The sequence below is a fragment of the Thalassophryne amazonica genome, chromosome 17 (assembly GCF_902500255.1).
Source record: "Thalassophryne amazonica chromosome 17, fThaAma1.1, whole genome shotgun sequence".
NCBI lineage: Eukaryota > Metazoa > Chordata > Actinopteri > Batrachoidiformes > Batrachoididae > Thalassophryne > Thalassophryne amazonica.
In genome coordinates, this window is record NC_047119.1 from 20,100,667 (window position 1) to 20,127,196 (window position 26,530).

A 26,530-nucleotide genomic window follows, 5' to 3' on the forward strand; every position below is an offset into this window, starting at 1 on the left:
CAGGTAAAGGCACGGGGGAGATGGCTGTCATTACATCATCAATAAATGCACAGGTTTATGTTGATATTTTGGACAATTGAAAGGATGTTTGGGGATGATGAAATCATTTTTCAATATGATAATGCATCTTGCCACAGAGCAAAAACTGCAAAAACATTCCTTGCAAAAAGACACATAGGGTCAATGTCATGGCATAGGGTCAATGTCAATGAGCAGATCTGATTTGATGCAGGTGTTAATTTGGGGGATGAAAATTTATAGGGTGATTCCATAATTTTTTCCTCAGAATCGAGTGATTCCATATTTTTTTCCTCTGCTTGGTCTAAAAAAGTAACCGTTACTGACTGCCACAATCTTTTTTTCTTGATTTCTTAGTGTTTCTTAAAGCCAGAAAGTTGCCATTTGAAATGACTTTAGTTTTGTGTCATGTCTGTGATCTGCTTTTTTTTCTACAAAATTAAACAACTGAATGAACATCCTCCGAGGCCGGTGATTCCATAATTTTTGCAAGGGGTTGTAGAAAACCACACCTGATGTATTCAAACATTGTATGCAAGAAACGTGTGCAAGATGTACTCGTATTTTTTTTAAACCAATGAAGCCAGAATTTGTAAATTTAAAAGAACTTAATTGTTAAAAAAGGTAATATTGATTTAAAATCATACATACTAGTGAAAAAAGATCATTTGGGTTTTTAAAGAAATGGTGAATTTTCCAAGGAGTATTTGAAGAAATACTCATACTGGGTATTTCTTGAAAAATAAAATCATTAATAGCTGTTTTTATAGGTGTAAGATTTGCTATATTTAGAAAGACCACCCACTTGGTGGAAAAACTGGCCATTTCACATTGTCCATTATATAAGGACCACAAACCAGTATGACTGGAAGCTGTTCCGTTGTTCCTCGAGGACTGTGTGAAATTTTGCTTCCTTTGCTGACAAATAAAAACTGTTGCTTTGAGATTTTGATTTTTCTCTGACTTTTCTGGACACCTTTAAGGAAAACTTTTTTTTTTTTTGAACAACTGAGCTCAGCAAAACACTTAAACTCTCATCTGGTGATCAAGGACTCTGTCCTGAGGTGTGACAGAAGAAAATACAGAGGACAGGGTGAGATGGAAACCTGAACGGGAGCAGCCGAGAGAATAATAATAATATGTATTGTGCGTATGAAGACAGACATATTTTGTGCATTTCATCATGTGATCCTTGGTAGGCTTAATAATAAATAGACAAGAAATATCTACTTTGCATCTAAATCATTCAGGAATGTGAAAACTCAGATCTGGCTGTATGTGACTCAAATCAGATGTAAAGAATGAGACATCTGCCTTTATCACCATACTTCATCCTTTATACAAAACTGCATTTGAAAATGGGTTCATGTTTTGTTTTCTTCCAAAGTCAGTTCATGGAATGGCTGCCAGAAATTGACTTTTAAAGCAAAGAATCAAAAATACTGTAACATTTTACATCATGTCGGAAACCCACAATAGTACTTCTCACATTTGGACGACCATTCATACTGTAATGATCAAATTAAAAAGGTCTGCACCTAATCAGAACAAACTCAACCAAAACTATTTTTTTCAAGTATAATAACTTACAATCCCAAAATTATCAAGCCAAAATTATCAAAAAAAAAAAAAAAAAAAAAAAGAAGTCCCCATTCACACACATTATGTGAATGTGTTTCATCAAAAGAACTTCTTTGCTGCTGCTTCTTGGTGACTTCTGCACAAAAAGAAGAGGAAAAACGTGAGTCATTTGAATTCGAAAGCAGTTATTGCAATAATAATAAAAAAAAAAATCTTACTTGTACATGATGTAGCAAAAGAACAGGACGGTCTGAACAATCACAAAGACAACAAAATGGACAGTGGACAAGCAAGAAGGCATGGCTGGCAGATCAGGACACTTCAGGACTTTCTCACCAGGATTCTGTGTGAAAACATCTCAGTGTCACATATTATTGTTTTCAAACACTCCTTTATGAAGTCAACAGGACAGATTTCTTTTTTCTCCCCCAACTCCTTGTTTAATTTATAAAAGATTTCAAACTCTAGTCATGATCCAAACCTGAGCGTTACGCTGGACCAGGTGCTCCATGTCCCTTTTGACTGTGTGTAGATGTTCTTTGAGGTCGTTGAAGTGTTGCATGGTTTCGTATGTTCCCATTGCGTTGCCTTGGTGTTGGGCTGAGCCTATCTGTGTCAGTGAGGCATGGAAACTGTTTCTGCAGAGACAAAGAGGTGGCTAAAGATGGACAACTTTTCCAATGCTGGAGAGCCACTTGCTGCTTCTAACATGATCAAGTCTCTTCATGCATCTCAGAAAGCAAATCATAAGCATCAGAGACAAAGAGGTGGCTAAAGATGGACAACTTTTCCAATGCTGGAGAGCCACTTGCTGCTTCTAACATGATCAAGTCTCTTCATGCATCTCAGAAAGCAAATCATAAGCATCAGAGGGCTGATTCTCTGTACACTGGGATATATCCATATCTGACAGTTCACGTTAGCAGTATATGCAAGCTTCTCGGAATCCTCCAACTTTTATTGAAAGGTCACAACTTCCAGTGTGTATTATTCCAAAGTATTTTTTGAACAAACAAGAAGTTCTTTTGTGAATTCATCTTGATATTACTTATACCAATCAATCACAAATATCTTGATGATCAATATAAATTTCTGTTCATCTCCCTAGACCGGTTGGTTGCAGAGATACACAGCAGAGAATACGTTTTTGCCACCATGTTGTTGACCTTTGTCTGATCCTCTCCAAAAGTTATTCAGTGCGCGATATCTGCCCAAGTAATATTCCCATAAAGTTAGGTTAAAATCCATCCAGTTGTTTGTTTTTAAGTTATCTTGTTCACAAAGAGACACAGACAGATGAACAACAACAAATAAACCTATTCAACATAAGACTCCATGGAGGAGAGAGAGAGAGAGAGAAAAAAAAACAACAAAAAAAAAACAACATCGCCCGCATGCCAAAATCGGCCCACATCAATTTTTTATTTTGGCAAATTTCACTGACGGCAGTAGAGCTGGTGCAAGAACTGGAACGTCCGCTAGGTGGCGAGTATGATTTGGCCGAAGTTCATCGAGCTGGGCCAGAACTTGCAGCTTGTCATCAACGACCACACAGTCGGTTGCTCCGTCTCACTCACGCACAGTATGCATGTTTATCATGCAACTAGAGTGCAGTGCAGTGACTGTATTCAACATGGAAACGAGATTTATTTTAAAAATAGCTGATATTTTCAGTTCCTCACTTGGTATGCAGGTGCTGTATGTGTCGTTTTTCAGGTTTGAAATGACGTATGTACCCGTTTCTAAAGGAAAAGATATATATAAATTTTTTTTTTTAAAGTCTGCCCTCCCTCACCCCCTTTTTCTGATGTGAACTATGAATGTATTTTTTTTAATGGGGTCTAAGCTTCAGGTATCACAGTATTGTTTCATTCAGTACCAATTCTTGCAAAAAACTTTTTAGCCCTATTTCCTTGAAGTTGTGAATTCCCAAATGCGAAGCACAAAAAACTGCTATATGATAAAAAATAAAAAATTCAAAGGCTAAATGAATTCTTTATAAAAACAATGTTAATGTTCATAAAATAAAAGGTCCAAAAACAAAGAGGAAAATCTTTGGACAAATGAGTCCAGTCATGACGCCAAAACAAAAGTTGACTTAAGTCAAAGAGCTAGAAATGACTAAATTTGTTTACTATACTGTTTCTTTGATGTCGTGAAGATGCAAGGAAAGTCACGAAACATGCATGACTCATGAATCCGCCTCTGTGAACAATGTTTCAAACACTCAGAAAAAGGACAATAAGCTGCTTTTTTCCCCCTCACAGAAAGGATAACAGTGATTACAAATGGATTTAGTAATTTGGCATTTTTCTTCATCATTGTGATCCATTTATCATTTTGCTCATGTCTGATTTCAGCTGAAGAAACCATATGAAACTTTTCAACATTAGATAGAGCGCCCAATAAAGCGCTTCGCTCTCAGACTGCAGGCTTATTTGTAGTTCCTAGGGTTTTTAAGAGTCGAATGGGAGGCAGAGCCTTCAGCTTTCAGGCTCCTCTCCTGTGGAACCAGCTCCCAATTCGGATCAGGGAGACAGACACCCTCTACTTTTAAGATTAGGCTTAAAACTTTCCTTTTTGCTAAAGCTTATAGTTAGGGCTGGATCAGGTGACCCTGAACCATCCCTTAGTTATGCACCACTCTGCATTTAATCATTAGCGATTGATCTCTGCTCTCTTCCACAGCATGTCTTTTTCCTGATTCTCTCCCCTCAGCCCCAACCAGTCCCAGCAGAAGACTGCCCCTCCCTGAGCCTGGTTCTGCTGGAGGTTTCTTCCTGTTAAAAGGGAATTTTTCCTTCCCACTGTCGCCAAGTGCTTGCTCACAGGGGGTCGTTTTGACCGTTGGGGTTTTTCTGTAATTATTGTATGGCTTTTGCCTTACAATATAAAGCACCTTGGGGCAACTGTTTGTTGTGATTTGGCGCTATATAAATAAAATTGATTTGATCATTAGCATGGAGGGCAAAAAGTGTCCGGCCAAGAGACACCAGTAAACAGCTACCCAGTCTGCACATGGGTCTGAATGTCGTCATGTTACATATTGTGTTGGGTGCAGCTCCTCCTATTTGACATTTTGAGCAGGTGTATTTGGGATTTTGGAAGCCCCGTTCCTGCAGCTACAGTATTCATAACTTCATAAACCTTGTTTATATTAAATACTTTAGCATTAATGTCAGATCATATTTGTCAAAAAAGTTCAATTTCATCAAATTGATTACCAACGAAAGGAATAAGAAGCTTCCCTTATCGTGAACACGCCTAACACGATTACAAAGAAAGAAAGTGATTTGACAAATTAAGTGAATTCTGTTCCCTAAGCACGGGGGCCTTGAGGGCGAATTCGGACAAGAAATGAATTTGATGGAAAACGTGTTTTGCCCGTTTATGACAGATTTATTTAAAAACAACTGATCTGATGAGGAAAAAAATAGTGCTAAGACGTGGCCTTTGTCTGAGACGATGGACATGGATGGAATAAACAAAATCTAATTTGTTCGACTGAGGAATAATAATAATAAAAAAATCTCCCTTGAGAAAGTGAGCATTTATTAAACCCTACATCTAATCATCAACTACAAGTGACCCATTTATGGGCAGAAAGTCCTGTTTGGATATCATCATTTAGACACCAAGTCATGTCCCATCATCTGTGTTTAAAAGATGGGTCAGGATAAAATTAATCTTCAAAGTTGATCAGCCCGTCGCATTAGCACATTAGAGAGCAGCTGCAGCCTTTTGCCAGCGCTGCCACTTACTGCGTCAATCAGCTTATTCCTTCTAAAAGTTGAATTTCCCCTTCATTCTAAATTATATGAGTCTTAAGAGAAATAAATTTAAGTAGAGGGGGGGAAAATATAAGTAAAAGCAATACGATAAAGAAAATCATGTAGGCAAAATCATTTGAGGATGAATGTCCTGATGGATTTAGGGCATAGAAACAGCTGGTTTCTTTGATGATACATGAGACTGAGATTAAACTTACATAAAACAACATGTTTAATATCTTATGATTAATTTTTTTAAGCAGATGGAGGGTTAAAATTAAGCTACAATTACAAGTGATAAGTGCACTACTGTCAAAAAAAAAAGTTTGTGATTTAAAAAAATGTACTTAAAGTCCAGTGATGATTAAAAAAAAAAAAAAAGACATTTCTCTTTGTCTTGGCCTACTGTACATATAGTCAAACTCAAATGTGTCATAAATTGATGTATATGGACTAAATTCAGAATTAAAGTCAGAATGACTCAATCTGTGACACAAGGACTTTGTCACAAAGTGACAGAAATCTTAAGATGTCATCAGCATATTTGTAGAAATACTTTTTAAAATAAATCTGTCTGTAAACCGTCCTCTTTATTTTTTCCACATTATTAAATCTGTTTTGAACACAGGCATGGAACACAACAGATTACTGATAAACTGCACGTTACACCTCCTGTAGGACAAGGCACGTTTTTCAATATCACATCCAGAGAAAATAATGCTAATAAAACGATTTAAGCCTATAAGTCCCCAGCAGAGGGTAGACCCGTGTGCATGTTTGTATATAAGCATGCGAGTGCAGCTGGACGGAGATACAGACGAAACTATTCATGCAGATGGATTATCACACTGGCAGACACCTGTGATGTTGCAGCCGCGGCATCCTGAGATTAAATATGATTCAAGGGATTTACTGGCCAGGATGTCCCATGTTTTTCATGAGTACCTTAGGTCTTTTGCAAAATACAATACCTACATTTTAAAAAATATTAACAACATAGGAAGTGTTGTTACCTACTTCAGCTCATTGAGATTTCTGAGAACCTCCTGCTGGGTGGCCATAATAGAACCCAACTGCTGTCCTCCAGAATCTGGCTGCAAAAAAAACAATATGACGGTCCGAAAGTTAAGCATGTCAGCAGATACGTTAATTTCAGAAACAGAAAACAATAGAAGCTATAACGCTAATATAAGGCATCTATGCAGGTTGTGCACTTTATTACCCGAAAAGCACAACTTTACCAAGAATCCTCCCCTGAAGTCAGATCAAATGGTATCATAAATGGGTCATACTGTCCCCGTTTGTAAATATTGGGTCCAGTTACTTTGGTTTCATGCTGTTGGACTAAAGAACGGTTCAAGACATATTGGCATCTCAACATCTTCTATGTAGGCGCCATCTCTCCATGACTGACAATGACTGGCTTGCAGATGTGCGTGTGTCTGACATCTGCTTGTTGTCAGTTTGGTGCACATGTTCCATTTGAACATATAACAGTTATATTTAAATGGATGAAAAAAAAAAAGAACAAATTCCTTTCATTGTAACTACAATATTATTACCAGCAGCACATGACGCCACTTGCTGTCAAAACAAACATTTTCAACTTTCACCATCAACTGCAGTGACAAGTACAAAATAGCCGTTTTATCTTTAAAGAGTAGAAAAGATGGACAGTAGTGTAGACAGTCACCTGGTGCTAATCAGGTAAATTATTTTAATTGCTGCCCATTTCTTTTATTTTTCTACTGTTTAATGGGTGACGATAATTTGACTCAACTTCCTGTAATTTGTCCAAAGGTTCATCTTCTAAAAAAGTTTCTTCACACTGCAAATATACTGAACTCTGATTCAGTCTGATATGGACAGACAGCATCTCTTTTCTTTTGGCCGGACCAAATTTTAGTGGTTTGGTATGAATCGTGGTCCGATGCAACTTTGCTGTTTTGATTTGGAGCAAACTGAAAAGTCTGAAGGTCTGGACCAAAGAAGATTGGTGTCAAATCACTCATAGACCCTGGTTTTTAGTGAATCATATACTCAAATTCAAACTCCTCTCAGAGAGATTCATTTCGGATGCCCAGTTTATTACAAATCAGAATGATTTTCTTTAAATGGTTACATATTCAAGAAAGTGTAACTGTCATAGAATATGGACAGAATATAATTCTATTTCCATTTTCTGGAGTTACAGCCAGTTTGCAATGCCAACTGGCAGCAAGCTGGACACACCTCGTCTCCCATATCTCCTGAAAATCATTTATTCCATGTAGGCATGATTGATTCATGAGCCAGGTCTGGTCACTGGGGTAACTCAGCAATGAGGTACTTAAATGGTGGGACATTCCATGAAAAAAATGTGCCATATGCCTGTAGTATTGCACCTGACACTCGCTCATGTAGCATCTGTGTCTGCTTAAGTAAGTGCTTATTACAACAGTAACCATGGATTTTCCATGGAGATTTGGTACCAAAGACATCCCGTCATCATCTTAGCACAATGATTAGCATCCAGCTCAAGCATAAATGTAGACTGGAATCTATCGGACTCATCCGCATTTTCCAGACACATTTCGACCTCACAGGCTGGGCTCCTGGATACCTGAATGTCCCTGCTGTGGAAAGCAGTTCATCCTGGATCTTGCTTTTGATCCAGGAAACTCACAAGCCTATATTAACTTTTAATTCAGCTCTTTAAGAGCTACAACCAGAATATCTTCCTGAACCAAAACTAATTAGTTCTCATTAATTACTGCAGTAAACACTGAGTTTTGAACCAGTTTCTTCCAGCTTACCTGTCCTGAGCCAACACTAGCTGCCTTCTTGGAAATCTCATCTGTGATGACAGAGACGTATCGCCGCTGCTCGTCCAGGATCATAGCGAGCTGCTTGTGGAGCTGTTTGATCTCTAGATGGATCCGGTTCTGGCCTTCAAACACTTGGCGGATCTCCCGGTCACTCACGCTCTCATAAATATCCTCAACTGAATAACACAGATAAGTCTGAGCAGTTAGTCAAACTAAATCAAACTGATGCCTATTTACTGCACCCTACATAACATAATGCAGCATTCAACAGTAGGATTCTCAAATGGATAACACAAAACAAATAAAAAGATTATTATGTGGACTAACTTGGCCCTCCTTGAATGTCTGGGTTCTCTTTTTGAAACTCCTCTTTCTTTTTGTCGAGCTCTTGCTGAAAGTTCTGAAATTCCTCCTGGTACTTGTCCTTGTCCGATTTTGGAATCTCAGAATCAGGTGGAGGCTTCAATAAGAAAGGGGGAGAGGACAAAAAAAAAAAACAAAAAAAAAACCTCCGTTTACTCAATAGAAGCAGCACTCAGGCTATGTTGTGCACAGGCATGCATGCACACACAAGGACAGAAAGTGTCACACACAGGCACGGGGAGCTGAGGGAAAACGTAGTTACCGGTTGCTGGTCTGGCTCTGTTAGTCTGAATAACAAGAAGGACAAAACATCATGGTCATCTGATGGAGAAAAGAAATTCTAGGAATTAGAACATTTCTGAGACATTCAATCAATCAATCAATTTTTTATATAGCGCCAAATCACAACAAACAGTTGCCCCAAGGCGCTTTATATTGTAAGGCAAGGCCATACAATAATTACGTAAAACCCCAACGGTCAAAACGACCCCTTGTGAGCAAGCACTTGGCTACAGTGGGAAGGAAAAACTCCCTTTTAACAGGAAGAAACCTCCAGCAGAACCAGGCTCAGGGAGGGGCAGTCTTCTGCTGGGACTGGTTGGGGCTGAGGGAGAGAACCAGGAAAGACATGCTGTGGAGGGGAGCAGAGATCGATCACTAATGATTAAATGCAGAGTGGTGCATATAGAGCAAAAAGAGAAAGAAACAGTGCATCATGGGAACCCCCCAGCAGTCTACGTCTATAGCAGCATAACTAAGGGATGGTTCAGGGTCACCCGATCCAGCCCTAACTATAAGCTTTAGCAAAAAGGAAAGTTTTAAGCCTAATCTTAAAAGTAGAGAGGGTGTCTGTCTCCCTGATCTGAATTGGGAGCTGGTTCCACAGGAGAGGAGCCTGAAAGCTGAAGGCTCTGCCTCCCATTCTACTCTTACAAACCCTAGGAACTACAAGTAAGCCTGCAGTACCAGTAGTTACTGAATATCTGTTTTAACGTCCTTGCATAGGCTCGGTGTGACCCATATCTCTTTAAGTGAGGAATATGAGAAAACATGGTGCTACTTTTTACAAAAACTGGGTGAATATTTACAAATTTGTGGCGCAGGATGGAACAGTACCTGCTAAGCCACCAGTGGCTGCAGAAATGCCAAAGAAGGCCTCTTTGGGAATGATCATGTTGTCCACCTTTGTGCAGAACTCGTAGTCGTCTTTGTCTGGTGTGAAACCGTTGTTGATCATCACCTGAAGAGGATGAGAGAACAACCCTGACTGTACCCGTTTTAAGACAGAGTGATGTGAAAGGCCTTTTCTTTATTAATGTTGCAGGTGGTATTTGGTGGATATGTTCAAACTACACCTACTACTGTCAACGTTAGCTACATAAGTGTTCGTTAGCTTAACTGGAATTTATCCCTCTCCGTCGTGCTAGTTATAGGCTAACCTGGCCTACATGTTGCTGTAGCCACGAGCCTAGAGCTCTCTTTAGCTGGGAGGATTCCACCTTTATATCTTTTCACTAAGGTATTTATATCATGTCTCCATACACACAATTTGATAAAAATTGGAGGAGTGGGGTACAATTAGTTATACCTAACAGCTAACGTTAGCATATCTAGCTGGCTGTAGCACCGTTTATCGTAGCTAACAATATAGTTGCTTCTATTCTGTTTGGAAACCTACATTAATACACACTTGCCTACATTTGTTGTTATACAACCCCTGGCAAAAATTATGGAATCACCGGCCTCGGAGGATGTTCATTCAGTTGTTTAATTTTGTAGAAAAAAAGCAGATCACAGACATGACACAAAACTAAAGTCATTTCAAATGGCAACTTTCTGGCTTTAAGAAACACTATAAGAAATCAAGAAAAAAAAAAATTGTGGCAGTCAGTAACGGTTACTGTTTTAGATCAAGCAGAGGGAAAAAAATATGGAATCACTCAATTCTGAGGAAAAAATTATGGAATCATGAAAAACAAAAGAGCACTCCAACACATCACTAGTATTTTGTTGCACCACCTCTGGCTTTTATAACAGCTTGCAGTCTCTGAGGCATGGACTTAATGAGTGACAAACAGTACTCTTCATCAATCTGGCTCCAACTTTCTCTGATTGCTGTTGCCAGATCAGCTTTGCAGGTTGGAGCCTTGTCATGGACCATTTTCTTCAACTTCCAAAGATTTTCAATTGGATTAAGATCCGGACTATTTGCAGGCCATGACATTGACCCTATGTGTCTTTTTCCAAGGAATGTTTTCACAGTTTTTGCTCTATGGCAAGATGCATTATCATCTTGAAAAATGATATCATCCCCAAACATCCTTTCAATTGATGGGATAAGAAAAGTGTCCAAAATATCAACGTAAACTTGTGCATTTATTGATGATGTAATGACAGCCATCTCCCCAGTGCCTTTACCTGACATGCAGCCCCATATCATCAATGACTGTGGAAATTTACATGTTCTCTTCAGGCAGTCATCTTTATAATTCTCATTGGAACGGCACCAAACAAAAGTTCCAGCATCATCACCTTGCCCAATGCAGATTCGAGATTCATCACTGAATATGACTTTCATCCAGTCACCCACAGTCCACGACTGCTTTTCCTTAGTCCATTGTAACCTTGTTTTTTTCTGTTTAGGTGTTGATGGCTTTCGTTTAGCTTTTCTGTATGTAAATCCCATTTCCTTTAGGCGGTTTCTTATAGTTCGGTCACAGACGTTGACTCCAGTTTCCTCCCATTCGTTCCTCATTTGTTTTGTTGTGCATTTTCGATTTTTGAGACATATTGCTTTAAGTTTTCTGTCTTGACGCTTTGATGTCTTCCTTGGTCTACCAGTATGTTTGCCTTTAACAACCTTCCCATGTTTGTTTTTGGTCCAGAGTTTAGACACAGCTGACTGTGAACAACCAACATCTTTTGCAACATTGCATGATGATTTACCCTCTTTTAAGAGTTTGATAATCCTCTCCTTTGTTTCAATTGACATCTCTCATGTTGGAACCATGATTCATGTCAGTCCACTTGGTGCAACAGCTCTCAAAGGTGTGATCACTCCTTTTTAGATGCAGACTAACGAGCAGATCTGATTTGATGCAGGTGTTAGTTTTGGGGATGAAAATTTACAGGGTGATTCCATAATTTATTCCTCAGAATTGAGTGATTCCATATTTTTTTCCCTCTGCTTGGTCTAAAAAAAGTAACCGTTACTGACTGCCACAATTTTTTTTTCCTGATTTCTTATAGTGTTTCTTAAAGCCAGATAGTTGCCATTTGAAATGACTTTAGTTTTGTGGCATGTCTGTGATCTGCTTTTTTTCTACAAAATTAAACAACTGAATGAACATCCTCCAAGGCCGGTGATTCCATCATTTTTGCCAGGGGTTGTATGTATGTTAATACCACTATTGTAGGGTTTAACTATGCTATTATACTTTATACGCTAGTTACAGTTTTTTTTTTTATCTTGTTAGCTAGCTAGGTATGGCTGGCTTATTAATGGCTAATTTAACTGTATAGCTCTAACTAGTTATCTTATTTTCATTATTTACATTTTTTTTTACATGGTGTAGATTTCTAATGATTCTACTCTTCTATTCTACTCTTCCTTTTTAGATATACCTTAGTATACACACTAGTATAGTTCTACATTAAAATATATTATAGAAGACATACCTGACTGAATTTTCATCATCAATATAAAGATGTGCACTTTCTCACTCATATGTGAGAAAGTGCATTCATTTTATTTAAATTTGTACTGTAACATGAAACTAAAGACAATTTTAAAATTACATTTTAACCCTGCTACTAACAGTTGTGCTGTTCAATGCAAGTACTTATGCAAATAATTTTTAAGTTTTTATCCTCTTCTTCTGATATACAATGATTAAAGTGAGGTTTGAAAACCTGAACTTTTGGTTGAAGATATCTGTGGGTGGCAAACCTCAGCGGTGTATTTTATTTTTTTTTTATCTGCATGCTCTGGAGATGCATTCTGGTGCACTTTGGGAGCAAAAGTCTCTGAACAAGTTCAGTTCAAACTCAAATATAAAACTCAAGGGAACTATGGCCAAGTGTTTGATAAAATCTTAGTATTCACACCTCTCATAGATGGAACTTACAACAAGAGACTGATCAAGGATGCAGGGGTTGTCATTCTGTAGCTCATACCTCTTCATCTCACAAGGAAATATAGTCAAGACTTTCCTGAAAGCTTCATATGTGTGTCACTCATCTTTTATAACAGTGTTTTATCTGTGATGGCTATGAATACAAAGGTTTGATAAAATATTTGAGCGTACTCTTTGTGAGATGTTTATAAATAGGAACAGCAGAACGAGCATATCTGTGTGTCAGTAACTCTTTTTTTACAATTTACAGGACAACTTAATCTAAGAAAGCAAATGCTTATTAACCCTGCATATTATCTTTAATCATGACAGAAAACTACTCATTTTCTTTTTCTTGATTAAGCATGTAGTCTATACATTGGCTTGCAAAAGTATTCAGCCCCTTGGTATTTCCCGCATTTTAATTTGTTTATGGCATTTCAAATACAAAAGTAAACCAGCCTTCTCAATATAAAAATTTTTAAAATTATCTTCCTTAGACTCCAACTGAAAGTAAATTTCTACAACTTGATATAAATTAATTAAAAATATAAAAGCCAAGATGATGGGTTGCATAAGTAATCAGCCCCTTTGGTATAATACCTGTAAATAATCAGTTTAATTGCCAGTTTTCTTCAAACAAGTTAGGGGATGGATACATGAACATTTCCAAGTCACTGAATATGTCTTGAATTTTTTTTTACATCACTTATAAAGTGATGTAAATAACATTAGCCTGCACGAGCAACCAGTAGACAGTGTTTAGGGGAGGACCCACTGATTCAGCTTGTTTTTCTTCAGTCTTAGATCACGCTCTACAATATGATTGGCAAAGTAAACACCTCTTTCTGGGGCTAATAGCACGGCAGTGCAACATAACAGCCTCCATGGAGGGGCCCGCTTACCTGTAGACATGAAGGGCTCATTTTAAGTTAATAAAAAAAGCACACTGATTTATTTTTGCAGCTACACTAATGAGCGGATGTTATAAATCTTTTATTCGGCTAAAAAAAAAAATTAAAAAAAAAAAACACCCCAAGGTAATACACACTGTAGCTTTAAGCAGACAACACATTTTGTTTGTAAAGGGCAGATTGACTTTTTAAACAGATAAAAGTGTTAGTGTTGTTTCAGTTGACCTTGAACAAAAAAGGGGTAAAAAAAAATAGAAGTACATGCGATAAACCTTGTAGAACATAAAACAAAATGAGATGATGGTCATCCATCAGTTCACGGAAAATTATGTATCTAACGAGGCATTGCTGTTTCTCACCTACCTTCCTTCATATAGTGAACTTTCAACTTAAATGATGATCATACACACAAACATAAAACACATTTTATGTTCATCAGGTGAGAATGTATTTGGTTGTGTGAGTGTTTTTTATGGCCTCTCCTACCATCAGCGTCTTCTTGTAGTAGGTTATTTTGGCTCTGACAGGATACGGTTTGTTGCGGAAGTCTCGTAAACATGTTCCAAGGGCTTGTGTGGTGCCGTCACTGTGTCAAAACAACATTTTACTATGATCTCACTTAATAAAATGAGTGAACAACAACAATGCACATATATGTTTTTGTAAACTCCTAGTTTGTGGTCATTAAAAAGTGTGGTTTCCTAGACAATGGATTGGCACAGGAAAACATTTTTTCCCAAAGCTTTGACTGGAGATTAGGAAAAACAGATTAATTTTCAAGAAAATACAATTTTTTTTTCTAATCTTCTTTAAAATATTCAAGTTTAAGTTGGTGAAAACAGCCCAGTAAAGTGTTTACTTACTTTTGGTGGTCATAAACAAGGTTGCCGTTGTTTCCCACAACAATTATAGCTGGATTATTTTTCTGAACATGAGAAAACAAGCAAACGCATTAATCCTTTTTCATCTGAAGACTAAAAGTGCTTTTAGGTAATCCAATCATACAATATCAATCCCATACCTGAGCTACAGGATATTCAAAACAGAGGAGAAAATTATACCATCAGTCACAGGTTCAACTTAACAGTGAAAACAGATTTGTGCTTTAAATGGAAATCAGTGTTCCAATGACATTTTATTCAACACATGCATTTGAACAAAATCCATTCTGTCAGAACATATTTGGAAACTTGCAATCATTATCTGTGAAATATTTGACACCAACCTTTCCGTCGTTGTCAAAAGAGTCAAAGAAGATTCCCAGTCCAGTCCACTTGTCAGCGGCACCGTACACTGGGCCGTCGAGGCCTTGTTCAACTGTGTACCACACAGCCTGTAAGACAAAAAAGTGAGACATTTACATGAGCATCTCCAACAATGATAACGTTTTTGATTTCCTAAAATCTAAATGGTCAATCAAAACCTTCACAAAAGAATGTATATAATCATCTCCAGCAGCATGGTGGCTTAGTGGTTAGCACTGCTGAAGCACAGCGAGACCATACTTTCATTTCTGGTCTGCCCCCCGTGACCAAGCACATTGGCACACTGGGGAAAAAATCTCAAGCAGACCAGACTTGATGGAGATTCAACATCAAAACACTGGGATGTAAATAATATGACAATATGAGATGCTGATAAAATATTTATAGAACTATGTGCAGAGATTTCAAGTTGTCACACTCTACAAAAACAACAATGGCAACAACAACAATAATCAAATGACTGCTCACAAAAAAAAAAAAAAAAAAAAAACCTTTACTGCCACTAGAGCCCGACTGATATGGATTTTTTGAGGCTGATGCCGTTAACGATATTTGGATGAAAAAAATGCCGATAATCGATAAATCGGCTGATTTGCCGATAGATCAGCCGATATTATTATCTTTTTTTAAATGAATAAAATGTTCTTTTTTGGACTATTAACAAAAAAGGTATGAGCTACAAGCTGAAGCTTTGTCTTCATATTGATTAACTTTATAACAGAGAAGAATTTTCAAGTTCAAAAAATGCAAAAACGCAATTGGAGCAGTTAGGGGGCTATTCAAATGGGCCAACTAGTAAGATATGACTCCTGAAAACGATCTTTGCCATATCATTGTGAGGTAAATCTGCCCTACGATTGGATTTTGGAAAACCATGTGATGGAGAACCAATTCCGATTGGACACACATCTTATATGAGGAGTACAAAGACGGTGGATCGAAAGTCTGCTGAGTTAACTTTTCAGCAAAAAGTATGTTTCTATCTCATATCATTAAAAAGTTATTTACAATTTAGTAAAGCTTGGTCCCAGCCATCGTATACGACGGCGTCGGCCCCAGAGGGTTAATGGCGAATGGCAGTAATTCCCAGAACCCTTCCAGATGACCAGTGAATCTGAATGTTTCAACCTCTTAGCAATAAACAAAAGTTTTTCATGCTAGAAATAAGGTCTACACAACGTGGGCTTAATAAAAAGCATGACCGACGCAATGAAGCACATTTGACATTACTACATAAACTGAGTTAATCGAACTGAGTTGAACTGAAACGGGAGAAATGTGGGGTGAATGTAATCACAAAATTATTACAAACATCCTTATAAACTTACTTGTATGCTTTTGTCAGCTGATCAGTGCAGTGTGATGGTGAACTACAGGGGCCGGTGATGAACACATTTAAGCAGGGGTGTAAGCAGCTCTCAGCTGAATGGAGTCAGAGCTCCATCTACTGGACAAATGGTGCAAGGACATTTTACATTGCCGACAAACATTATTTTAATAACTATTCTGTTTATGAGAAATTATTGGCATTCTATTGGCAAAATTTTGGTCGATAAGTACTTTGAAAAGGGCTTATATCGGCCGATATCGGCCTGCTGATATATTGGTTGGGCTCTAACTGCCACTGAATATAATCAAAGACAAATTAAATTTACACCAGTTGTGTGCAGCTATCCAATCACAGTTTAAAAAAAAAATTTAAAATTTTCATTGTCATCTGATATGCATAATAAACATCTTATTTACAAACACCATGACGTGAAGCAAGATTTGACTCTGAAGTGTTGACACTATTTTTACAGTGAGTGAGAGATAAACTGGTAGGAGGAAGCCAACATTTGTATTTTTGTATTTTCAAACTGTGGTTATGTCAGGAGAAATGAAAGAGCCAGAAACGATGGACCAGTGGCTCAATGTCTGTTCATTTATCGCAAGTCATCTCGTCATAGTAATATTGAACGGAGATAACATACACTATAGGTTTTCCTCGTATTGTGCAGACCTAGTGTCAAACAAGGCAATGAACTGATCAGCTTCAGTGTATCAACAGCTGAATGACACCAGAGAAGCTACCGTTTCCATGAATTTCCCAATCAAGAATTGCAGACAAGGAGGAGTCAGTTTTAGTGTAACTGATTACTTAGGGAAGAGCAGATACTGTCACCATGAATGTTTCCTATGAAGCACGTCTTGCTTCATAGGAAACATTCCTATGAAGCAAGACGTGCTTCCTGCTTGAAATTTGCTGATGGAAAAAAAAAATGCCTTTAAATATTTTTTGTCATACAAGACGTAATATCACACAAAGTGCTACAAACACATGTATTATGAGAACCACTGCCAATTACTGTCACAAGAAGATATGCAGTAAAAAGGACTCAGGCATCAAACTCTCAAACGGGAAATTATAGGATGTATGCTGTGTGGATGGATGAGGCACATCAGACCTAAGAAATAAAGCAGAGTCGGTCGTGATTAGTATTTGCCTGGGAGACTTTTTGGGAAGACCAGGAGCTGTGCTTCTCCATATAGAAAGACTTACAACAGAAAAGGCACCTGGTGTCAACCTTGTGTCATATCCCTGCGAGGATCTGTATGGGGTCCACTCTTTGTGACCACGAATGACCGCAGGCAGGCGAAAGACAAATAACACTATGGATCGATAAAGCTTAGCGCAAACTGTAATAAAAATAACAAAAAGAGAGAATAACTGGGATGCTGAGATAAAATCATCCATTAGGCAATAAAACAGCAGGGATTCTTTTGATACATACAGCCTCCCCATGACCCTTAATTGGAGTAAGTGGGTATAAAAAAAAAAAAAAAAAAGAATGAACATCCAAGTATGGTATTCATGCGATGTTCGCCTGACAGGTCAAACATAATGGGTACTAGGAAAACCTGTTTTAATGTCAGTAGACTGTTTATATTAGAGATGTTTTCATTTGACTTGAGGCACAGAGTGTTTATGCTGATTTTCAATTTCTAAAATCGGTCTATCAATATGCTTGATTACAATACACCCTCCTGCTAACTTCTAAATGTAGCAGAACAAATTCACCTGCATCATTCACTACTGAAAGCATCAAAAGCATCCCAATATTCAAGCAATCTGTTTCCAACCCAGAAAAGCACACATGCATGAATTCCAGAGCTAATGGATCAAATAATCACAGAAGATAATACATTTTAAGAAGCTTGTAAGCAAAAATAGTAATAATAAAAAAACACTTCTTAACATTAAACATGGAAGAGTTTTTACTGATAGGTACTGCTGTCACTAAACCTATAATTACACATGAATACATACTTGAAGTGCACAAAGGATGACACTTAACCAAGCACTCATGGAAATGTGACACCTACCACCTGAGGCACAACAATTTTGAGTTTTCACACAAGCATACTTAAACCTGCAGTTCCTTAGAGTTTTTTTTTTTTACAATTTAAGTCATAATTTTTTGTTTTACTTTGCCTAGAGTATTCATGAAAAAAAAAATACACAGTCTTATATTACCAATGTGATCAAAATTAATCTTTCCAAGAACAAAATTCAGCTTCTGAACCATGTGGGATGGGATGATGAATTAAACTGTTTTATCGACTACTATGCTACTATAAGGCCCCATTAAAAAACAAAACAAAAAAAATTGTTTATCATCCTTGACATCAGAAAAAAGTGATGCGGGAGGGCAGATTTTTCTTCTTAGAAACAGGTACACACAACGTTATTTCAAACCTGAAAAATGACACATACAGCACCTGCATACCAAGTGAGGAACTGAAAATATCGGCTATTTTTAAAATGATTCTTGTTTCCATGTTGAATATAGTCAGTGTACTACACGCTAGTAGTGTGATAAACACGCATACTGTACGTGAGTGAGACGGAGCAACTGACTGTGTGGGTGTCAATGACAACAAGTCGCAAGTTCTGGTCCCAGATCGGAAAACTTTGGGTGTCTTTGACCAAAGCACACTCGCCACCTAGTGGACGTGCCGGTTCTTCCACCAAATGTACTGCCATCAATGAAATTAATCAAAATAAAAATAAATAAAAAAAATGTACGTGATTATAAAATAAGATTAGAAAAATTTTCGATTTTTTGTTTTTTAAATGGGGCCGAACTTCATGACTAAGCTCGATGGTAAATTAATAAGGACAAATGTGTGCTGAAGCAAGGAAACATGACTTCAATATGTACACATGGTCAGAATGGGTCCACATAAGTTAATTTTCACACATTTCTAACTGAGAAACAATTAGCTCTTCTAGAAATTTAAATAATGTAAAAGCAACAGATTTTTTTTATTTCAGTTTAAGCAGTGAAATTCCAAATCGACTTTAATTAAAAACAACAACTATAGAAATATAATTTGAAAAAAATGGCATAAACACAGTGAACTAGATGGAAACAATGTTTGTGGTACTGGACAATTCCATGAGACTGCCATATCCCTTACCATTTACAAATTATGCTGCTTTGATCTAGCTGTCCCAGAAATGTCACATTCTCAATAGGATGAAGAAATAATGGACAAACCATAATTCTCTTTGATGGCTAGATCATAGCAGGACCAATGGAAAACTGTACAGTCTACTGGAATTGCGCTACTACCTGGTGCAATTTTTTTTTTTATTCCAAGCCATAAAAATACAATACTCAAATACTTGTTTGAAAGATATTTGTTAATAACTTACCCTTAAACTGAAAGAAAATCATGCCGTTTTAATTACCCAACTAGTCAACTAGAAGAAAGTTGTTTGACTCATGTTGTCCCAACCGCTGTAAAAACTGCGATAAAACAATTTTCAAGTATACCATTTGAGAGTCAAAGAGCAATACTAGCTACATATGCTTGTGATAGCTTCACAGAGCTTAAGAAACATGGTATCCCTTCAAGTGCGACCAAAGTGCAAAAAACAAAAAGAGAGCGCTACTGGGAAGAACTCCAGATAAAATCTGGAAATGTTTGTTTTGCTGGATATCTGCCAGACACAGGTAAGAAGACTCCCACAAAGGTCTACCGTGTCAGCAACAAAAGTGTAATTTTGTTATCTACCACACAAACAAATGTATTTTATTCTAAGTAGATTTCAATATTAATTAAATTGTGAAAAATCAAATGGGTATACACCTGAAGTTACTGTCTAAACTGTGAAATGAGTTTCCTTGCTATCAGTTGAGTTTTTGGTGTGTATGTAAGGGTATAAAAGTGGAATTAGTGTAGACTGCATAGTCGTAAAGAGGGATGGGTACTGATAAGGTTTTATCGATAGATGCCATTACTGATTCCACTTATTGATCTGATTCCTTTATCAATACCTCTTGTGAATTTTCTGTCTACTAAAATTAGGCTTTACAGGTTTTCTACATCAACAACATTTTATTGAGTCTTAAAGTAAATAAATATGAAATTGGTCACTGGATCCTTGATCTCTGGACATAAATAGAAATAAATAAAATCTGTAGTTTTTGACAAAAGCATTTCCTTTCAGACATTAATGGCACAAATGTCACTCTATACCTCTGAGCCGAGCTCTTATAGCCAGCTGCACATCAGCATCAATGGAATTCATAAAGAACGCAGGACGTCTCATTTTGGGAGGAAAAAAATGTTTTGGTCAACTGTAGTTTATTGTTTGTATTACAACGTTTGGAAAGAGGTGTCATTTGATTTAAAACAGCGATTTGCTTTGAAGTTATTAACTCCGGCTGGACTCCAACGTGATTCCGCAGAGAGCGGCACAGTGTTTGCAGCTGTGTGAACATAACGGAGGAATATTCTCATTACTTGCCTGCAACAAGACAAGAGTGCCAGTTAGTGACTTTAATCCACACAAAAGTGACACGACTGACATCTTTAAATGGCTTTGACAGGGGTTAAGAAGCAGACTTGCCGCTTCTGAAAAGCATCGAACCAGTGAACCAACGAAGCAGTGGGTTGGAGTACTGCTTTGTTGGTTCAAGCTTTAAAGTGGAGCAGTTGCAGTAGTGGTTGATCACAGAGCCGTTGCAGGGTCTGCAATCAACGTAGAGAAATGATCATTTTCCCGACAAACACCCTCCAAAATTACTGCCGCTCTGAAGGACTGATAAGGGAATCATTAAGCAAAAAGCTATCGATGTCGGTGGATAGAATCATTTAACAATTCTCGAAAAGAACCAGTACACGATACCCATCCCTAGTCGTACTGATGCAAGGTAAACAGGTGCGCAATGATTGAAACTGTTTGTCAGTGTGAGAATTTTTAGAAGTTTTATTTAATATGACGGTCAACTTCATGCAGGTTGACTTCACCTACAAGTTTCAAAGATAAGCACCACAGAAAGTAAGTTGCTACATTTTACAGATGTGCACACACTGCTGGACACTTCTGGCTTAAAGTGGGGAGGCAAAACAGCCTCATTTGGATAAGGTACCAGCCAAATTCTGAACCAAAATGAGCAGCCGTTGCAGTGACAGAAACACATGCAGATTAACTGTATAAATGAAGAAGAGAAGGACTTTAGTGTGGGTGTGAGAATTCTCCAGGGAGGGCACAGAGAAGAAAAAAAAAACAAAAAAACAAAAAACAAAACTGTTTCTCCCGTTTGATAGAGGTTGAAATCGAGTTTGGCAGAGAGAAGGACAAAATACAAAACTGGTGAGGTACTTTGATGAGTCACGAATACAGGGGACTTCATACTTCTTGCAGCTCTATTTGCTTTCCAGAACAGCTTCATGCTAAAGCAGCACAGATAGGTTGAGCGTTAAAATGCAATAATTGAGCACGGCCGTCAGTGAGCCAGCCACAAGTGCATCCATGTCAAGTGTAAAGCAGAAGCTCTGCAGCAAAACCAAACTCCTGAGATGATCATCTGAAATTAAAAGCCGTTTATCACTATCGATCTTGACAGATGTTTCAAGACCACTTTAAACTTGAATGTAACTGTACAGTGACTACAGACAACAGTGTGTGATATAAAACAAAAAAGGAAAAAAAAAAAAAGCTGATAATGCCTCATAACTAAAACTAAATTGACTGCCTCATTAATCGACTGCGAAAGTTTCTTCCTCCTTACCAAACCGTCTGCTCCCATTCTGCCTCTTCCAGATACTCGGAATGTCACTTCAGCCTCCCAGTGTTGAAAGTCGACTTTATTTTTAGTCCACACTGAGCCCCTCTGACTCCTGAGGGACGGCGTAATGCGCACCTGATCAGCACTCGGAATAGCACCTGCAGGGAAAAGGAGAGGACGTTCGTGGCTTCACTGTTTAATAAGCATCCTTGATGAAACTCAAATTTACTGAACAATTACATAGGACTGCAATAATGATTCTTTTAATCTGCGATTAATCTGTCGATTAGTTTCTCAATTAGTCATTGTTTGGGCAATAAAATTATATATTATGGGCTCTGAAAATACAAATCGTTCGCCGTTAATGTTTATGTTCTGTTTTTCTGGGTTACACTGCCTGGGAGGCAAAGAGTCTCTGGTAGTAACATGTAGGAACAGAAGGTAAATTTGGGGTCATGCGGCAGTATGTTTTGCTGTTTGGTAAAGACATTTATTCATATTTGTTTGAAATGACCTTGAGTGCCAGCAGTGCCTTTTCTCTAGAGCCTAACAACTGACAAAAATATGAGAGAAAGCTCAAAGCAGCGACATCATCGCAATCGCTCATATGGAGAGTACACACACACACATATATATATACATATATATATATATATATATATACACACACACACACACACATGTATGTATGTATGTATGTATGTATGTGTGCGTGCGTGTATGTGTGTCGATGACAGTGACATCTTAGATCACATGGGGGCATCCCTGGACTTGCACGAGGGATTGCAGGAAGGACATGATGACAGCCAAGAGAGTAGAGAGACACCATGACGTCACTGGTTGGTCTCTCTCTGGCTCCTACTCCAACATGGCAGAAAACACTCCAAAACCGCTGTGTCAATCTACATAGGAAATTTTGCGGGACAGCATTTGATCCCAGTCCAAACAGAGCGAATTATATTCTATCACAGAGCTAAATCAACTCAAAACAGTGTAAAATCTACTCTTAATGGAGTAAAACCACTTGCATTCAGATGGTGTTGCAGACTGAACGGTCCTCCATCAACCCTGCCTTCACTGCACTTACGTCATCAGCCACGGTTCACTGATAATTACCTCGTTTCTGCTTCAAACTGCACTCCAGTCATCATATATCTCAGCGACAGATATCTGAAGCTTTTGTACAACAATCCTGTCTGCATAAATTCAGCATTATTCCATAATAACAGACAGAGGAAGCAATCAGCGCACCGCAGCAGCACAAGCTGCTAGCTGATGCGTTCACTGCGGATATTTCAACGTGTTACCGTTTAAAGCCTCATTTCTGCTGAAAACGGCCTCGTTTCTGTTTAAAACTGACTTTAGAATTATTCAAGAGGTTTTGCCTTGTCATCTGATGGTTAATAATCCCATTAATCCATTTGATCGCTTTGGGTGGAGAGACTGTCACACGGGTGGCTGAGCTCCAGCATGACACATGCACAGTGGAGGCAGGGCGAACCAATGTTTAGGGGGTGGGCTGTTCAATCTGCGACAACTGTCAAGCTGATTCACTCAATGATAGAGTGTAATTTTCTCTATTTAGTCTGGGATCAAATGCTATCCCAGCAGAGTAAATTTTACTCAGCAAAATTTCCCATGTAACATGTTTCTCATAAACGCTAGCGAGAAATAAACGCTTCCAAAACTAAAAACACTGTTCTTGTAACCAGCAAACACATCTGAAATGATTTACAAGACATCTCACGCACGTCAATGTGCACACTACATGCATGTGCATCACCTGCGGTCAACTTCTGGTCTTTTCAAAAGCTCATACATGCACACACGCCATCCTGAAGACGGTGTTAAAAATAAAATATTCATTAAGGAATCCCCCCCAGATAAATATGTTCTCTTCATTAAATGAGCTCTAATTTTACGAGACATTTCTAAAATAAACTGATGTTCTAATGCCTGGATTTCAGTAGAAACTACATTTTGTCAGTTTTGTGAAATTTGGGTTGCCCTGTAGCTTCAAGCACGAAGTGGCCTGTACCTGGACCCAGACAGGGTGACTTTCAGGCAGCTACAAGTCAGTTCTAGATGATACGTAATAATTATGTATAAAAATGGCTGTGAATTTGTCGTACATTTTTCCAGATGCAGTCTGGCTTATTTTTGATTTCATAAGTGATATCAGGGCCCACACAAGTGCAAGGACAATATAATTCTTTTTTTTTTAATATAAAATAAATATAAAAGCTAGTGTTGATTGGAAGTCTTGAACTCCATTGTGGTGGTGTGTGCACAGATGCAAAATGACAATCTTCACTCTACACTACTTTTGGACCTGGCTGCACATTACGCTGCTTAAAATGAGTAAAATACGAGCCTTTAACCAATAATAATTTTACAAAACCTACAAAGATTATCAGCACCTGTAATACTTAACCAACACTCAAAATTCTGATTTTTTTGCAGCGCTGCAAACTCGACCTTTAGCTTGGGAGCGTTTTCACTTCAGAAACACAAACGCAAAACATAAAGTCTCTGAGCTGTGACTCCTAGTCTGTCTGTGGAAAACTTACTTCCTGTGTGGATCCAGAACGGAATGCTGCCTTCAGACTGAGCCAAGTGCGGACCTTTGAAGCTGTATTTGTACTCAAAGCGGCGGTGAGGAGGCGCGTCTGACGCCGACGTGCTCGAAACCTGTGTGGTTAAACAGCGGTAAAACATTAAGGTAGTAAAAAACACAAACAGCAATAAACGAGCGCTGATAACCGGCCGCTGCCGCGTTGTGGACACCGCCATGTTTCCGTATCACTGCTGACGTAGCGCTGCTCAGAACAGGAGCATGACGGGATGCCTGTAGGGCCAACAGGGCGCTCTCTGATTGGTCAGTTTCTCTCTCGTAGTCTGTACATAAACCATTTATCCTTAAAGCTGCAGTGTGTAGGATTTAGGGGCAATTATTATCAGAAATGGAATACAGCATTCATAACCATCTGTTCATTAGTGTATAATTACCCGCAATAACTATTCTGTGTTTTAATATCTCTCTGGGGAGGCCGAGATTTTGTTGTCAGTGTAAACAAGCGTTTGCGGCAACTTGTTTGCAACATTGCGTTGAGGTGAGTTCAACCAAGATATGTATTTAGGTGTTTAACTAAGATAATCATGAGTCTTTAATGTGAGTGTAGCGGGATGAAAGTCCTGGGTCCCAATTGAAAAGGCGTTCCCGCTAGCTTGGCTAACGGGGGAGTTCCCCTTTGGCTGACCTGGGAGAGGAACGGTCTTTTGGTGCGAGCCGCGTGGGTTCGATCCCCCACCGTCGTCCCGGCCGCGAAGGTCCTTCTGCTTCATGAGTTTTATAAAAAAAAAAAAAAAATGTGTTGCTGAAAACCGGTTCTTTTCGGGTATCTTTAAAAAATGATTCGATCCATCAGCTTTTTGCTTAACGATTCCCTTATCGGTCCTTCAGAGTGGCTGTTGTTTTGCGGGGTGTTTGTCAGGAAAATGATCATTTCTCTACGTTGATTACAGACCCTGCAGTGGGTCTGTATAATGAACCGTTTCTGCAACTTGGCTTTGCTTTGAACCTTGAACCAATGAAGCAGTGCTTCGAGCTTCGATCTGCTGCTTCGTTTGTTCTTTGTTTTATTTCGCTTTATCTATAACCCAAAAGAGCACATGTCTGTGAGTAATATTTATCTTTTTTATGTTAAACCGACCTGTTACGGTCTTCTGAAACAGTTGATAGATGTATTTTATAACTTAAAAACGGGACTAACTCGTTAACATGTCTACGGCGTTTTCAGTGTTAAAGTTAGCATTAACCTGAGCCATTATCAAGTCTCCCTCTCCAGCGTGCAAAGGATTCTGAGATACTCTAAAAACATCAATTTGCAAAGGCCTGCCGATTTGGTCATGCCAAATGGCATATGAGTATGTGGAGAGCCTTGATAGGTGTGCAAAAGTTTCTGCAGTTAAAAAGCTCGTAGTTGGATCTCGGGATTGAGCTGACGGCCCGCCGCGAGGCGAGCTGCCATCTGTCCCAGCTCCTGCCTCTCGGTGCCCCCTCGATGCTCTTAGCTGAGTGTCCTGCGGGGTCTGAAGTGTTTACTTTGAAAAAATTAGAGTTTTCAAAGCAGGCCTGGTCGCCTGAATACCCCAGCTAGAAATAATGGAATAGGACTCCGGTTCTATTTTGTGGATTTTCTTTCTCTGAACTGGGGCCATGATTAAGAGGGACGGCATTTGTATTGTGCTGCTAGAGGTAAAATTCTTGGACCGGCACAATACAGACGAAAGTGAAAGCATTTGCCAAGAATGTTTACATTAATCAAGAATGAAAATTGGAGGTGCGAAGATGATCAGATACCATCGTAGTTCCGGCCATAAATGATGCCAACTAGCGATCCGTTGGCAAAATGGACGTCAAGTAGGAAATGAGTGCGACAGCAGTTTGTTTTCAGTGGCACTGTTGTGTGTGGGCCGCCAGAAGAGGAGGTACTGCTGGCCCACCACCAGTGGGCGCCCTGCCTGAAGTGCGGGCTTCAGGCACGAGAGGGCGCTGCCGCCACGAACACAGCCGGGGGTGACAGCTGTCACTCATTATCTCTTGACAGCTGTTACCCATCTACTCAACATC

General features: G+C 38.6%; 1 protein-coding gene across 1 annotated transcript; it reads right to left on the reverse strand.

The window, feature by feature from the left end:
- Positions 1 to 1,313: 1,313 nt before the first annotated feature.
- On the reverse strand, positions 1,314 to 24,734 carry lman1 (lectin, mannose-binding, 1). Its single transcript, XM_034192426.1, has 13 exons — positions 24,468 to 24,734; positions 21,901 to 22,055; positions 14,794 to 14,901; positions 14,432 to 14,493; positions 14,055 to 14,154; positions 9,656 to 9,779; positions 8,802 to 8,860; positions 8,504 to 8,636; positions 8,165 to 8,352; positions 6,387 to 6,463; positions 2,081 to 2,237; positions 1,818 to 1,942; positions 1,314 to 1,735 (listed from the first exon to the last, which is right to left on the reverse strand). Exons 1-13 carry the CDS (start codon positions 24,688 to 24,690, stop codon positions 1,699 to 1,701), a joined length of 1,548 nt encoding a protein of 515 aa, XP_034048317.1. The 5' UTR covers positions 24,691 to 24,734; the 3' UTR covers positions 1,314 to 1,698.
- Positions 24,735 to 26,530: the final 1,796 nt, after the last annotated feature.